At 46.3% G+C, this 16,426-nt stretch overlaps 1 protein-coding gene across 4 annotated transcripts in view; it reads left to right on the top strand.

The window, feature by feature from the left end:
* CLTCL1 (clathrin heavy chain like 1) overlaps positions 1-16,426 on the top strand; it is a 94,300-nt gene that overhangs the window by 65,016 nt on the left and 12,858 nt on the right. For all 4 annotated transcript variants that reach the window (XM_034642842.1, XM_034642841.1, XM_034642839.1 and 1 more), the window contains 6 exons: positions 4,055-4,238; positions 5,704-5,896; positions 6,512-6,669; positions 11,675-11,839; positions 13,681-13,788; positions 16,253-16,420. In XM_034642842.1, the coding sequence (XP_034498733.1) occupies positions 4,055-4,238; positions 5,704-5,896; positions 6,512-6,669; positions 11,675-11,839; positions 13,681-13,788; positions 16,253-16,420 (976 nt within the window). The remainder of the gene's footprint in view (positions 1-4,054; positions 4,239-5,703; positions 5,897-6,511; positions 6,670-11,674; positions 11,840-13,680; positions 13,789-16,252; positions 16,421-16,426) is intronic.

A 16,426-nucleotide genomic window follows, 5' to 3' on the forward strand; every position in this document is an offset into this window, starting at 1 on the left:
GAGCAAAGAACCCTAAAATAAACCCACACATATGTAAAACATTTATGACAGAGCTGGTTATGCAGATGGAAATAAAAGACTTTTCAGTAAAATGACGTTGGGACAAATGATTATCTATATGGGTAAAATTAAAATTGGATCTCTGTGCCACACACTGTAAAGATTTAAATATAAAGTCAAAAATATAATGTTTTTAGAGTTTATGTTTAAATGAAGAATATATTTGTGGCCTAATGAACACATAAGCCAGTTGCAAAAATAATATAAACCATTTGAAAAACTAGTAAAAAGGACTATGTTAAACTTAAGAACTTTATCATAATAAGATGAGAAAAGGGGAAGCTACAAACAGATGACATTTGCAACATATAAAACCAACAAAAAACCAGCATGGAGAACATATAATGAAAGAAAAACTCAAACAACCTGATAGAAAACTCAGCAAAGCACTTGAGTGATCCTTCAGCAAGAGGAGAGACAGCCTGCAAGTGTAAGGCAGGAATGCAGTGTCATCAGCCATCAAGCAAGCACAGTCCGGCCACTGTGCACCATCCCTTTCCTCCTGCAGAGCAGTGGGGATCTAGCTCTCCTCATCAGCCTTGAATGTCGAGCACCTGGGCCTCTTACGTGCCCTGTTGGGAATGTGCGTTCCTCTTGGGAAGCAGTGCATGTTAGAAGATGTTTCCATTCCTGGTTCTTGGCTCACGTGTATCAGGAGACATGTGCAAGAATGCACAAGGCAGCACAATTTCCAATAGCAAAGATCTGAGAGCAATCCAGATACCCATCGGTAAAAGGGCTGTGGTACTGTCGTACAGTGGAGTACCATGTCACCGTGGAAGTGAATGCTATACAACAGCATGGTGAATCTTGGGCCTAATTTTTTAAGTTTTTTCCCCTTCTTTTTAACTATTACACGGTTAAATTGGTCTTTTGTGGGGGACGTACGATACTAGGAATTTCAACACATGCCTAGATTCACATACGTAACCACTACAGTCAGCATACAGAACAGTTCCCTCACTATGAAACTGCCTCATGTGAGCTGCCCTTTACAGTTATATCACTGTACCCCTGACAATCACCCATCTGTGATTCATCACCATTAATCCAGTTTTGCCTTTTCAAGAATATCATGTAAACGGAATCACATAGTATGCAATCTTCTGAGACTTGGCTTCTTTCACACAGCATAATGCCTTTGGGATTCATCCAGTTGTGTGCATCAGTAGTTCTCTTTTATTGCTGAAGAGTGTTCTGTGGCATGAATGTACAACAGTTTGCTTATCCACTTGCTCATTGAAGGACATTTGGATTGTTTTCAGTTTGGGGTTACTATGAATACAGCTGCTATAAATGTGTCCAGATTTTTGTTTGAACACATCTAGCAATTGCTGAGCCATATGGTATATGTATGTTTAACTGTTTAAGAAGCTGCCAAACTTGGGGCGCCTGGGTGGCACAGCGGTTGAGCGTCTGCCTTCGGCTCAGGGCGTGATCCCGGCGTTGTGGGATCGAGCCCCACATCAGGCTCCTCCGCTATGAGCCTGCTTCTTCCTCTCCCACTCCCCCTGCTTGTGTTCCCTCTCTCGCTGGCTGTCTCTCTGTCTCTGTTGAATAAATAAATAAAATCTTTAAAAAAAAAAAAAAAAAAAGAAGCTGCCAAACTATTGTTTTCCAGGGTGGCTGTACCCTTTTGATACAGAGTAGGTACAGAGTGACTGTACCATTTCCCACCAACAATGTGTGAGAATTCCATGGTATTATCAGTATTTTTTATTTTAGCTATTCTAATAAACATATAGCGGCATGTCATTGTAGTTTTAATTTGCACTTCTCTAATGGCTAATGATGTTAAACAGCTTTTCCTGTGCTCCATATATCCTTTTGGTTGTAGAGTCTCTCTAAATCTTTTGGTTGTAGAGTCTCCATATATCCTTTTGGTTGTAGAGTCTCTCTAAATCTTTTGCTTCTTTTTTAATTGGGTTATTTGGTTTTTCACTGTTGAGGTTTGAGTGTTCTTTATACAGTCTGGATACAAGTCCTTTGTTTTATATGGGATTTGCAAATATTTTTTCCCAGTGTGGAGCTTGTCTTTTTATTCTCCTAACAGTATCATTTGAATATCAAAAGTTTTCATTGGAGGGGCGCCTGGGTGGCTCAGTAACGACTGAGGGTCTGCCTTTGTCCCAGGGCGTGAGTGATCCCAGCGTTCTGGGTTCGAGCCCCGCATCAGGCTCTTCCGCTGGGAGCCTGCTTCTTCCTCTCCCACTCCCCCTGCTTGTGTTCCCTCTCTCGCTGGCTGTCTCTCTCTCTCTCTGTCAAATAAATAAATCTTTTTTTAAAAAAAGTTTTCATTGGGTCAAGTCCAAGTCAAAATTTTCTCTTGTGGATTGTGTTTTGGTGTTAAGAACTCTATTCCTAATCCGAGGTCAAAGATTCTCTCTGAATTCCCTCTAAAAGTCTTATAGTTTTACACTTTACATTTAGACGTGTGGTCCAGTGTCCAACAACGTATGAAGTTTAGGTTGAGGTTCATTTTTTTGCATGTGGATGTCCAGTCATTCCAGCGTTATTTGTTGGGTTCGTTCTGCATTGAATTCCTTTTGCGTCTTTGCCAAAAGTCACTTGGCCAGGTAGTATGATTCCTCCAACTTTATTCTTGTTCGGAATTTAGAATCAGCTTTGTCTGTTTCAACAGGGAAACCTTCTGGAATTTTGATTGGAATTGCATGAGATCTATAGACCAATTTGGGGACAGTTGGCATCTTTCCTATGTTGAGTATATAAATTCAATATGTCTCTCCATTTGTTTAGATCATTAATTTTTCTCATCAGCATTTTATGTGTTTCAGCATGTAGATCATGTACATGCCTTACTAGATTTATACCTAAATATTCATGTTTTGAGAGCTATTGTAAATGGATAGAGGAGGTTTTTTTTTGTCTATAATTGTACATTTCTAGGATACAGAACTACAACAGTGGTTAACCTTGTATCGTGATACCTTGCTAAGCTTACTTATTTATCCTAGGATATTTTTTCAAAGGTTCCTTGGAATTTTCTTTCAGTCATTTTGCCTGCAAATAGTGACAGTTTTATTTCTTCCTTTCTAATCTAAATGCTTTTTATTTATTTTTCTTGCCTAACTGCCAGTAGAATATTGAATTAAAGTGCGGAAAGAAGACATTGTCTTGTTCCTGATCCTGGGGGGAAGCATTCAGTCTCTCACCATGGAGAGCTGTGGATATTTTGTAGATAGCCTTCATCAGATTGAAGAAGTTCCCTTCTACTTCTAGTTTGCTCAGAGTCTTTATCATTAATGTGTGTTGGATTCTGTCAGATGCTTTTTCTGAATCAACAATATGATGAACATGTTTTTCTCTTTTAAATTCTTAATATGGTACATTACCTTGATTTCCCCCCATATCTTTGAATAAGACAAAAGAAAACATTTTATAAGGAATGCATCTGGTATGATTAAAGAAAAGGAAAGTTCAGACACATACAAAACTATCTATATTGCTTAGATACACAAATTTTTAAGACTTTATTTATTTGACAGAGAGTGAGAGCACAAGAAGGGGGAGCGGGAGAAGGAGAAGCAGACTCCCCACTGAGCAGGGAGCCCGATGCAGGGCTCGATCCCAGGACCCATCATGACCTGAGCTGAAGGCAGACACTCAGCTGACTGAGCCACCCAGGTGCCCCTGAATATACAATTTATATGGTAGAGCTATAAAGAACCACAAAGAGCTGATAGAGGCACAGTTCAGGAAAATAGATACCTGTGAAGTGGGAGCGGAGGCAGCTCCTGGAGAAGCTGTAGCAGCCCTCCAGTGATTGGTGGCTTTCTGATTTCTCCTACCTGGTGCTTTCTCAAGACTTCGGACCACATAGACTTCATAAATATTCTGTTGTATCTATTCATCAGTTGTAGGTGTGTGTTTTAAATACTTTAAAATTGGGAATCTTGGGCTGGTCAACCTGCCAAAGAGTGTTGTGTACAGCTTTCATTCCTGTGACACCGTGCTGACCACTGCCTCTCCTAAGGAATCTCCAGAATCTGCTGATCCTGACCGCCATCAAGGCGGACCGCACGCGGGTCATGGACTACATCAGCCGCCTGGACAACTACGATGCCCCAGACATTGCAAACATCGCCGTCAGCAGCGCACTGTATGAGGAGGCCTTCGCCATCTTCCGCAAGTTTGATGTGAATGCCTCAGCAGTCCAGGTGAGCTGCTAAGTGCTGCCATGGTGGACCCTAATGACCTCTGCCACACCGTGTCCTCGTCATCACCAAGGGTGTCACACCCTCTGTTTGATATGTCACTCAGATTCTTGTGCTCTTTTCTGCTCTTCACCAGTAACTTGTCTTCCCAGTCTGTTCTCTTCTACTCTGCTGGTGCCCCTGATGTCTGGCAGTTACCCCTACTTCCTGTTCATTCCTCTAGACTTGGGTACCTGAATTGAGGTCATGTGGTCAACTCTGGTGACTGAGGTGTCTGATTCTCAGAGGCCCTCAAACATGACGACTATTCTAGCCCTTTACCGCCTGCTGCTTCAACTCCCCAGAGCAGTCCTGCCAGCCCTCCTGCCCGCCTTCAGCCCCACCAAGAGCCCTTGGGGCTCCTGGGTGGCTCAGTCGTTAAGCGTCTGCCTTCGGCTCAGGTCATGATCCCAGGGTCCTGGGATCGAGCCCTGTGTCGGGCTCCCTGCTCAGCGGGAAGCCTGCTTCTCCCTCTCCCACTCCCTCCCCCTGCTTATGTTCCTTCTCTCGCTGTCTCTCTGTCAAATAAATAAATAAAATCTTAAAAAAAAAAAAATGAGCCCTTCCCTTAACCCTCCTCCCTTTCCTTCCACCCAGCCTGTTGGCCTTTTCTGGTTTTATTTCCAAATGAATTAAAAACCATGGGACAGATCACTTTAACTCCTGTCTTACCAAGAGTCTTTATGTCCTTGCCTCTTCCTCTTACCATTTTTCTGTACCTGCCTGTGGAATCTCACATCTCCTCTTTTTGGTTCATACATGGTCTGTGGCCTTGCTCTGAGATCAAACTGTATGGGGGCAGCTGCTGCACCCCATCCCTCCAGACTGTCCTTCAAGCCTGTTTTCTGTCTCATTCCCCACAGTCGCTCCTTTGAGCCTTTTTACACCCTATATGCCCCATTGTACTATCTTACCAAGAGATGTCACTCTCCTGCCCCAAAAAGCTTAGCTTAGCTGTCTCTCATTTCTTTATGCCTCTTTGTTGGAGTGTCTCTTCTCCACATGGCATCTTCCTCCTGTACAATATAGGTCTCGTCCTTTCCCTCCGGAGATTCATCATCTGAGAAATACTAAATGCCCAGTTGCTTTGGACTGAATTGAAATGGTCATGCAGGGGCGCCTGGGTGGCTCAGTCGTTAAGCGCCTGCCTTCAGCTCAGGGCGTGATCCCGGCGTTCTGGGATCGAGCCCCACGTCAGGCTCCTCCGCTGGGAGCCTGCTTCTTCCTCTCCCACTCCCCCTGCCTGTGTTCCCTCTCTCACTGGCTGTCTCTCACTCTCTGTGGAATGAATAAATAAAATCTTAAAAAAAAAAAAAAAAGAAAGAAATGGTCATGCAACTTTAGGCAAAATGTAGAACTGAACAAAAATCTGTCTGCTCCCTGGAGATGATGGTGTTGTGGAGAATGAGAGCCCTCTTGTAACCCCTAGGTCCTGATCGAGCACATTGGAAACCTAGATCGAGCATATGAGTTTGCAGAGAGATGCAATGAGCCTGCTGTGTGGAGCCAGCTGGCCCGCGCCCAGCTCCAGAAAGACTTGGTGAAAGAAGCCATCGACTCCTACATTAGAGCTGATGACCCTTCCTCTTACCTGGAGGTCGTTCAGGCAGCCAGCAGGAGCAGTAAGTGAACCTCCCCCGCCCCCCCCCCGGGCTCTGCTCCTCACTGTGTGAAGCCTGGCGAGAGAAGGATGTGGCCCTCCCAGGAATCCGCACATGTTATGCATCCAGAGATATTGGAGACACCACTAAGTGAACGTTTTCCAAAAGAATCTATTACTATTATTCTGTTAATGACACTAGCTTTTCGGTTGACTGTTTAACTAGACACTAGCTCTTTGGTTGACAAGATAGTTTAGCACAATGGATAGCACTATCATAATTTTAAGGTCAGAAACTTAAACCCAGAGTTGCTCCCAGCCTTTCCAATTAACTGTGGTACTGGTTTCTCCAGGAGCTGGAATAAGCATCCTGTCTCCTGGTGAGGTCTTTACTTGGTGACGTGGAGCCTCCCATTCCCGGGGTCAGCCTCCATATGGTTCTGCTCTTTCCGTCTCTCCCACCTGGGATAGGGCTCTGCTTAGCAGGCAAACAAGTCCTTCTAGACCTTACCTGGAGTCCAAGCACTCACTGAGACAGAGCGGGAGAGTAAACAACTGGGGACAAAATGGGAGGAACCGAGCCTCCTGTTTAAACTCAGCAGCTCTGGATTAACCTATTTTTATTTTCTGTCTTTAGACAATTGGGAGGATCTGGTTAAATTTCTACAGATGGCCAGGAAAAAGGGCCGCGAATCCTATATAGAGACTGAACTTATTTTTGCCCTGGCTAAAACTGGCCGTCTGTCTGAGCTAGAAGATTGTATTAATGGACCCAACAATGCCCACATCCAGCAGGTAGGCCATGCCCTGGGGACCACAAACTGCTCCAGGCAGGTTCAGGGATCGCTCTCTAGAGTGGCACAGATCTTTGACACTGAGAAACAAGCCACACCATGAATTAAGTCCTGTGTTACTGTCACTGGTATGGAAGTTAAGGCCCCTGGCTGTGCACATCAGAATGATTCTCCTAGAAAAGGTGTTAGGACTATGTGCCAGTGTTCTAGCTGTTATCACTGAAGAGCAAAGTGAACTGAGTAACTGGCCAGGTGAAAGAGGTGTGTTGGAAATTAATAGGTCTTCCATATGTCAGCAATTATCAAATAACATATGGGAAGAATATTTTTTTAAAGTAGGAGTAAGGGGCGCCTGGGTGGCACAGCGGTTAAGCGTCTGCCTTCGGCTCAGGGCGTGATCCCGGCGTTATGGGATCGAGCCCCACGTCAGGCTCCTCTGCTGTGAGCCTGGTTCTTCCTTTCCCACTCCCCCTGCTTGTGTTCCCTCTCTCACTGGCTGTCTCTATCTCTGTCAAATAAATAAATAAAATCTTTAAAAAAAATAAAATAAAGTAGGAGTAACACCAAAATGTTTAAAACAAACCTTAAGGGAAAATGTTAAACAAAAGAAAAATCTAAATAACTGTAACCTCTATTTCCTGGGGTAAAGTGTTACCCTTAGAAAAAGTGATAGAGATGAAGGGATAAGGGAATATACTCTAACCCCACTTGAAAGAATACACACATTCATCCTGTGTACTGTATGGTGACTAACATAATAAAAAATAAGTATTAAAAAAAATTCATCCTGTACTTTTTTTTTCTAAGATTTTTTATTTATTCATTCGACAGAGAGAGACAGCCAGTGAGAGGGGGAACACAAGCAGGGGGAGTGGGAGAGGAAGAAGCAGGCTCCCAGCAGAGGAGCCTGACATGGGGCTTGATCCCAGAACGCTGGGATCACGCCCTGAGCTGAAGGCAGACGCTTAACGACTGTGCACCCAGGCGCCCCTCATCCTGTACTTCTATAACTAAAATTCCAGATGAAAGAATTATAGGTAAAAGTTGAGGGTTTTTTTCTTAAAAGTTGTAAATATTTATTTGAATCTTTATATAGAGGAAGGAGTTTTTAAGCATATAAGCAGTGGAAGAAAGCGCAAAGGAAATACCAGTTCGGGCACCTAGGTGGCTCAGTTGGTTAAACGGTTGCCTTCGGCTCAGGTCATGATCCTGGGGTCCTGGAATCAAGCTCCATGTCAGGCTCCCTGCTCTGTGGGGAGCCTGCTTCTCCTTCTCCCCTGCTTATGCTCTTGGCTCTCTTTCTCTCTAGCTCTCAATAAATAAAAAAATCTCTAAATAAAATCTTTAAAAAAATAAAAGTATCAGGGGCGCCTGGGTGGCACAGCGGTTAAGCGTCTGCCTTCGGCTCAGGGCGTGATCCTGGCGTTATGGGATCGAGCCCCACATCGGGCTCCTCCACTATGAGCCTGCTTCTTCCTCTCCCACTCCCCCTGCTTGTGTTCCCTCTCTCGCTGGCTGTCTCTATCTCTGTCAAATAAATAAATAAAATCTTAAAAAAAAAAATAAAAAAAAAAAAATAAATAAATAAATAAAAAATAAAAGTATCAGTTCATCTAATGCATAAAAGCTTTAAGTATATGTATATTCCTAATCATGGGCCTGATAGGTCTAGATATAAAAATAAATCCCAAGAAAGAAAAAAAAGTCCAGATAGCTTTACGTATAAATATTTAGTCATTGCAACATGATTTATACTAATAACAGTTGAAAGCCAGTGTCCAACAAAAGGAAATAATCAACATCCATCAGTGGAATATAATACAGCCATTACAAGTATTTATAGAGCCTTGTTTGTGACAGAAAAACCTTTTGAAGTAAGTTCCAGCCAAGTGAAAACCTGCATGTACAATATGATGAACATATCTATATACCTAGAAAAACATCGCAGGTAGTGACAGCAAAGAACTCAGAGATAAGGATTGGGCAGTACTATTCCATTTTCCTCTCACTTGCCTGTGTTTGCCAAGTCTTGTTTTAATTGGTGACCATAACTTTTAAAATTGCTTCTATGATCAGAAAATTAATAAAGGTGTTAGAAAATGAAGACTTGTCCTAAATCTCCATCTGAATTCATAACAGAATTCTCCTGGCTGGGGAGTCTATTAAGTACCATAGCCAGAGATGCTGTCTTGGGTCACACAGAAGGTAAATCCTACCAGAAGCTGGCTGGACTGGGAAGCTCAGATGGCTTGCTTGTTCTTTGCCTCAGTTCATGGTAACCCTAAGGCTGTGCTTCCTGCCTTCCACAGTCCTCCAAGGTGGGGTCAGTTCACGTCAGCCAGATCCAGCCCACCACCTGTTTTTATATGTTGTCCCACAGTCTGGCTTCTGCTGACTGAATTCCCGTGATGTCATTTAACTCATTTTCCCTGAATTGCCTATAAATTACCAATAACAAGAGTCTTAAAGGATCGTACGCTTTGATACCATACTTCATAAATTAATCCATTCAGCAAACTTTTCTTGAGCATCTTCCATGTGCTAGGATAGGGACTGTGGATGCAGGTGTGAAAATAGTAGTCAAATTTCTGACTTTATGGATCTTATGATCTGTTCGAGAAATTTGTGGTGTGTTAAATGGTAAATGTACAGGAGAAAAGTACAGACGGGAGAGGTGGACAGTGTAGGGCAGGCGATGTGGGAATGAGGGTGGTGCACTTAGATGGGTGGTTGAAAGGTGTCCTGGAGGTGAGTTCTTGAGTCTGCATCCCTCTGGGGGAGAAGGCCTGGGTCCAGACAGAAGAACAAGACAAGAATGCCTTGAGTATTTCAGTGTATTGCAGGAGCGGCGCAGAGGTGGCCCAGGGGGCTGAAGCAGCACATCAAAGATGGGCTCATAGTTCAAGTCAGAGAAGGAATGTTGGGGAGAAGTGGTTGTTGGCAAGGCGTGTCAGGACTCGTGGGACACGGGCAGGATTCTGGCTTCCACTCTGGGTGAGACCAGAGGACTCTGAGCAGAGGAGTGATATGATCTGGTCTTAAGGGTTAACAGATCTCCTCTGGCTGCTGTGCTGAAAACAGACTGAAGGACAGAGGCAGAAGCAATGAGAGTAGATAAGAGGCCATTCGTAGCCCACGCCAGAGTCAATGGCCACTCAGAGAAAGTGGTCAAGGTGAGTGGCAAAGAGCTGGTGATAAGCTTGGGTTGCTGGTGGAGTGTGAGTGAGAAGGGGGAGTGAGGCAGCTATGCCATGTGTGGCGTGGGACAGCCCTGGACAGATGGACTTGTGCCTACTGAGGGTGGGGGCCGTGTATGAGGCCTGCCTTGAGGACAGTCAGGACTCACGTGCAGACAAGTTCAATCTCAGCATCTGGGGGCATCTGTCCAGCTGCGTACAGGAGTCCAGTTTCCAAGGAGAATTTAGGAATAGAGCTGTAAACGTGGCAGCCTTCAGTGTGCAGTTGACACTGTACAGTGGGGAGAGGCTGAGGCCTGAGACCAGGGCACCCCAAAGCCCAGGAGCAGGGAGAACTGGGGATGGAAAGTGGCTGGGGTAGGGGAACAAAAACAAAGGGTTGTGCAGGAAAGCAAGTAGGTGTCTGTCAGGGAGAGTGATGGGTAAGCTAGATGGCGTCCATCATGAGCTGGAGACATAGAAGCAGTGACCCTGCTAGTGAGTCAGCAAGAAGCTGATTGCAGCAGATTGCAGAGAGGACAGAAAGAGACTGGGGACAGCTCTTAAGACAGACATCTCTTCTGAGAAATATCGCTCAAAAAGAAAGGGTAGAAGCAGAGTGGTGGTCAGTAGCTGGGCTGAGGTCACAGTGAAGATTGGTTTGGTTTGGAGCTGGGGAAAACAACACTGATTCCTTAAGCTTTTAAGAGGGATTTAGTACAGAGGGCAAAATCACTGCTAGGCTTGTTGGGCTGCTGACCTGGAGCAGGGGAGGGGAGCTGGGGTCACGTACACCAGTAGAGTTGGCCTTGGGGGCCAAGCGAGGACCACAGATGCAGCGAGGGGGCAGACTCAGTCCTGGTGCTTATGGAAGGGCTCTTCTGGTTGTGTCTGTGTCCTCAGGGTATGGGAAGCCAGGCACTCAGCTTGAGATGCTGGAGATTTGGGGGGAGAAGATAAGAAATGAATGATGGACAAGGAGTGAGTACCTGCGCTGAGGGAGTAGGATTGCTAGTGTTGTGAGTTCCTCCAGTGTCACCATCAAGAAGTGCAAGAGAGCCCGGGAGGGTTTCGGGTTTCGGCTGTCTGAATTTAGCTCTGCAGTCTTGGATGCAGAGTTGGCAGAGAACCACTCTAAGCAGCACGGGGGTTTGGCCAAGTGAGTAGAGCCAAGTACAACCAAGAGAGTGAGGGTAGAGCCACATGGCTTGCCAACATCAGCAGAAGAGCCAGGAAGAGAGTTGGCCAGGCGCAGATGGGGGTGGTGGGCAGGAGCTGGGGTGCCTGGAGGTAGTGAGCTGGAAAGGAGGGGAGGCAGAAGGCAAAGAGTAGGTTCTTGTGCCAGGCTTCCCAGGGTTGGCAGCTGACAGTGACTGGCTGTTGTCATGAGAGACACAAGATCCTCAAAGCAGGGGAAATCAAAGAAAGCTAAAGCTGCCAGGGAATGAGGGAGATCTGTGGATGGCAGCAAGAACCAGGGCTGGTGTGTGATCCCTGGCAGGCTGTTCTCTGGTAGGCAGCTGTTAGTGGGGAGGAGGGGCCTGGCCTGGAAGCAGCAAGGAGCAGACCTCTGAGGCCAGGCCCACTGGGGTACAGATGTGGGAGATGACAGCCAGCAAACACAGGAGCAGGCAGTGGAGAGTGGGTCCAGGGCCTGAGGGCACACTTCATCCTTCAGAAGCTCTGTGGTGGCTCAGGCTGCTGTGTGATCAGATAGATACTCACCTTCTTTGAAAACGGAAATACCCCTGCCACTTAGGAATTTTAGACCATCTCTGGAGAATCTTCCCATTTAAGAAGGTCTCAGCAAAGCTACCCGGTTGTTCATAGGTTGGAGACCGCTGTTACGAAGAGGGAATGTATGAGGCCGCCAAGCTGCTGTACAGCAGTGTTTCTAACTTTGCCCGCCTGGCTTCCACCCTGGTCCACCTCGGGGAATATCAGGCAGCAGTGGACAGCAGCCGCAAGGCCAACAGCACCCGGACATGGAAGGAGGTAAGCATAGGAAATCTCCAGGTGACCACTGGTCTCTCAAGCCTTCCCTCCTTGTCCTTCCTTCCTCCACACCCTCGTGCCAGATGGGATGCGTCTAGATGCCTGCCTTGTCTAGGCAGGGTTCCGAGTCTTCTGGGAAGGCTCAGAGAACCTCGTAAGCTAGCATTTGTGTTTGAAGCAAAGACCCTGGAGAGCTCTGTGTTGGACCAATCAGCTCCCAGAAGCTGCCTTTATAGCATGGAATTAGGAGTTTGAGAAGTAGTATCATAATTTAAGATATTTTTAAAAACCACCTTATTAGTGGTATAATCAATGTAAACTGGCACTTTTGGTCTTTTGTAGTAAATTGGTAGGGCACGTCTTAATAGCTCTCTGATATCAGAATTATCTGTAAGTAGAAAAAAGTTTGTAAAGAGAGGTGCGAAAGATTTAGCTTCAGTGAATCTCTGAAGTAGTGTTTAATAAAAGATTAAAATCAACATAAATGTCCAATATCAAGGGCATGGTTAAATAGTGTACATATTGCAACTGTACCAAAATGAATAGGCAGGATTGCGGGAGGGGAGGTTTCAAGTATTCTGTGAGAAATATATGTAGAATGTCCAGGGTAATCCCATTCTGTGTGTGAGTCTGTGAGAGAGAGAGTTGGCGTGTGCTGTATCACAAGGAAAATAGCAGGTAACAATTGTGTCTTGAGGTAATGACCAGTTATCTCTGGGTTGTGGGATAATTATTGTTTATCTGGGTTTTCTGCCTTCTCTACTGAAAACACATGCATATATAGAAGGTGGGGAGGTAGGGAAACTTCAAGAGAAGCCAGCTTTGCCTGTGGGTATGAGGTCTGTCTTCAGCCATTGAACGAAGAGCAGCTTAGAGGCGCCTGGGTGGCTCAGTCAGTTAAGCATCTGACTTCAGTTCAGGTCATGATCTCAGGTTCCTGGGATCCAGAGTGGGCCTCCCTGCTGAGTGGGGAATCTGTTTCTCCCTCTGCCCCTCCCCCTGTTCGTGTGTTTCTCTCTCAATAAATAAAATCTGAGAAAGAGAAAGAGGGGCGCCTGGGTGGTACAGCGGTTAAGCGTCTGCCTTCGGCTCAGGGCGTGATCCCGGCGTTATGGGATCGAGCCCCACATCAGGCTCTTCTGCTATGAGCCTGCTTCTTCCTCTCCCACTCCCCCTGCTTGTGTTCCCTCTCTCGCTGGCTGTCTCTATCTCCGTCAAATAAATAAATAAAATCTTTAAAAAAAAAAAAAAGAAAGAGAAAGAAAGCGAGCTAGTGAACGAGCAACTCAAGGGCTCCTTCTGTGTCTTTTTGAGCAGAAGCCCAGGAGGCTTCTTTTACTTCCTAGAACCTGTTATCTTGTTATCATTAAGTGTACATACTGCAGAGTGCTTAAAACAAAAGCTCAGTTTAAAAAATATTTATTAAAGTAAGCTCCTCCCAGCTGAACAGCACTCAGATGAACTGTGCGCTGTTGACAGTTATTCCTGAGCTTTGTTAAACCATTTTCAAACCCCAAACCTGAAATTCCAGCATTGCTTTCCTGACATCTGAAGAGACCTTCACATCTCAGGGCCTAGAAGTAATGCATGAGCCCTCTTCTCTCCGCAGTCTCAAATACCCCCTTGGCCTACAGATTAGAAATGTCATTATTTTTTCTCCCAGTCTCACACAGCTCACCTTTCAGTTATTTACTTGTTCAGAATCTAACTTTAAAAACCCTGTTTGCTGGTATAAAACCCCTGGTATTTCTGCATTTGTAGTTGCATCCCTGGCGGCCAGCTGTTGTGGCACTGTGCCCTGGCTTGGGGACACTTACACTGTCTGGCCTTCCCTCCAACAGGTGTGCTTTGCATGTGTGGATGGGCAGGAGTTCCGCCTTGCACAGCTGTGTGGTCTTCACATTGTCATTCATGCAGATGAGCTGGAGGAGCTGATACGCTATTACCAGGTAACTAGTCTCTGGCCAGAGATGATCTCGACCAGCAGTGGGGATGACGAGTGACACCTGAACACTCCACATAAAAGGACACTGATCCCCTTAGCATGTGTCACATCCACAGGTAGGCATACAAAGCACTGTGTGTATGGCAAAGTCTTTTCATGTGCTAGACAGCCCATCCACAAATCAGATTGGTGTGTTAGATGTTCTGGACCTCACTGCTAGCTGGTATTTGTGTTTTTAAGAGTACTCCCCCTCTTCTTGTGTCCTTGGGCCTTCAGAAGCCTAGCGAGCGGCTTGTACATGTGGATAACCCCTGGGTACCTTGCTGGGAACACCGGGCCAGGCATGGCAGAGGCACAGCGCATACCCCAGTCCCCCAGAGTGTGTGGCCCACAGAGGGTATGATCATCAGGTACCATAGAGACAGAGGACAAGAAACAGTCCAGGGTAGAGAACCCCAGGGGACCTTTGAAGATGGGAATTATCTATGTTGGTATCACAGTTCATCTTCGCTGTCAGGTGGTTGACAGACATCATTGTGTTCAGGGCCTGGGCCTCTGTCTGTGCAAGTCCAAGAACTGCGTGTGTGAAAGTGTGGGGTCAGCAGGGCAGACTAAAAATTGGATTTTGCTCAGTAGTGTTACTGTTCCCATGGAACTCAAGCCCCAGCCCCCCGTAACTGAGGGAATAGTAAGGGCTGTGGGGGGACTTAGTAAGTCGCAGGGTTCAAGGGGCCTATGAGCTGTGAAAGTGAATGGCACTGGAGTCTAAAATGTCAGGCTAAGCTGGATGACTTTTCAGTGACATATGCTTTCCCATTCCGCATAAGTTCAAGAAATAAAACTGTAAAGTAAACCGGGAAAGTAATAAAGCAGTTTGGTGGCTGACAGAATACTTCATTTGTTCAGCAAGTGTTGGAGTACCTGCCATACGCTAGGTGTTATTCTAGATAATGGTATCGGTAAACAAAACAGAAAAACCCTTGTTCAGTTGAATTTACATTCCGTGAGGTTGACAGGCAGCAAACATCACGTTTGGAAGTGATGATTTGCAGGGGCAATGGAGCCTGTTTGGGGAGCAGGAGTGCCTGGGTGAAACTTCATGAAGGGGCCATCAAGGTCACACTAATTGAGAGGGTGACCCTGAACAGAGACCTGGGGAAATTGAGGGGCCTGGTCATGGGGATATTTGAAGGAAGGATCAGCAGCCAGGGCAGAGTCCAGAGGCAGGAATGTGCCAAGTATTTGAGGAAGGGCCCTGGGGAAGGGAGGTCAGGAGACACAGGCCATCATGAAGGACTCACAACAGGACATGGGACCTGAAGGTAAGGGACCATTCTGGCTTACGTGTTGAGAACAGCCTCTTCTGGGGACAGGCAGACAGGGAAGGGGGCAGGTGGCAGCCGGGAGAGCCCTGAGGCAGGTGATGCGGGGTAAGAAGTGATCAAGCGATCATGTTTGGGGGGTGTTTTGAGTCTGCAGCTGAGTCAGTATGCTAGTAGATTGTGTGTGGGTGAGAGAAAAAAGTCAAGGATGACTCCATTTATTTTGTGCCTGAACAACTAGAGATTAAGTTCTCACTAGTGGACGTGGGGAAGACTAAAGGCAAGAGACTGGTGGAAGGGAAGGACAGGGATTAAGTTTTGGATATCCAAGTTTGAGCTGCCAGTTGGATGTTCACATAGAGGTGTCAGGGGAGGCAGAGAGAAACAGGGCCTGGGGCTCAGAGAAGAAACTCAGCTAGAGAAATGAAATAAAAGCCATTGGTTGACACACAGATGGGCATAAAGACACACAACTTGAATGAGGTCATGGAGGGTGGGAGCAGATAAAGAATAGCAGAAAGCGAGCTCTCCAACATGTTGGGGTAAAGTAAGAAGTAGTTCCAGAGAACAAGGCGTCTGTGCCCAGGGGGGAGGGACAGTCAGCCAGGAAGTGTCCTGCTGAGGAGTTCTACTGCAGAGAGTAGAAAAATGGGATGGCAGTGGTAGGGACCATGGAGTCAAAAAAGAGCATTTTAGGTTGTGAGAGTAAGCAGGAGGTTTGCTAAAGGCAAACTGTGGAGGGAGAAGCTGATGCCCAGATAGAAAGGGACAGTTACTGGCCCAGCAGCCTCAGTAGGTGGCAGGTGCTTGGGCCTAAGCCAGGAACACAAGCAGCATGCCAGTAGACAACATGGGTACAGATGCTGGCAGGGTGGACACAGGCATTTGCTTTGAATGGCTTCCATTTCTCAGGGAAGCAGGAGCAAGGTTATGCACACAGTAAAGACAGGGAGTGAGGAGGGTGTGAAATCGTCCTCTGGGGGTGGCCCTGGAGGTTTTGGGGCATTAAGTGATGAGAACCAGTCAGACTCAGCTCAGGCATGTCAGGCGGGCTGGATGGAACCAGAGTGCATAACCGAGAGAGAGGAGGGCTGGCCACCCCAGGTGTGTTTACCCCTACCTCAGGCCTGTCTGTTGGTCTGTCAGGATAGGGGCTACTTTGAGGACTTGATCTCTCTCCTGGAGGCGGCCCTGGGCCTGGAGCGGGCCCACATGGGCATGTTCACAGAACTGGCCATCCTCTACTCCAAATTCAAGCCTCAGAAGATGCCAGAGCACCTGGAACTCTTCTGGTCCCGAGTCAACATCCCACAGGTAATC

This window comes from Ailuropoda melanoleuca, chromosome 14 (assembly GCF_002007445.2).
Source record: "Ailuropoda melanoleuca isolate Jingjing chromosome 14, ASM200744v2, whole genome shotgun sequence".
NCBI classification, from domain to species: Eukaryota; Metazoa; Chordata; class Mammalia; order Carnivora; family Ursidae; genus Ailuropoda; species Ailuropoda melanoleuca.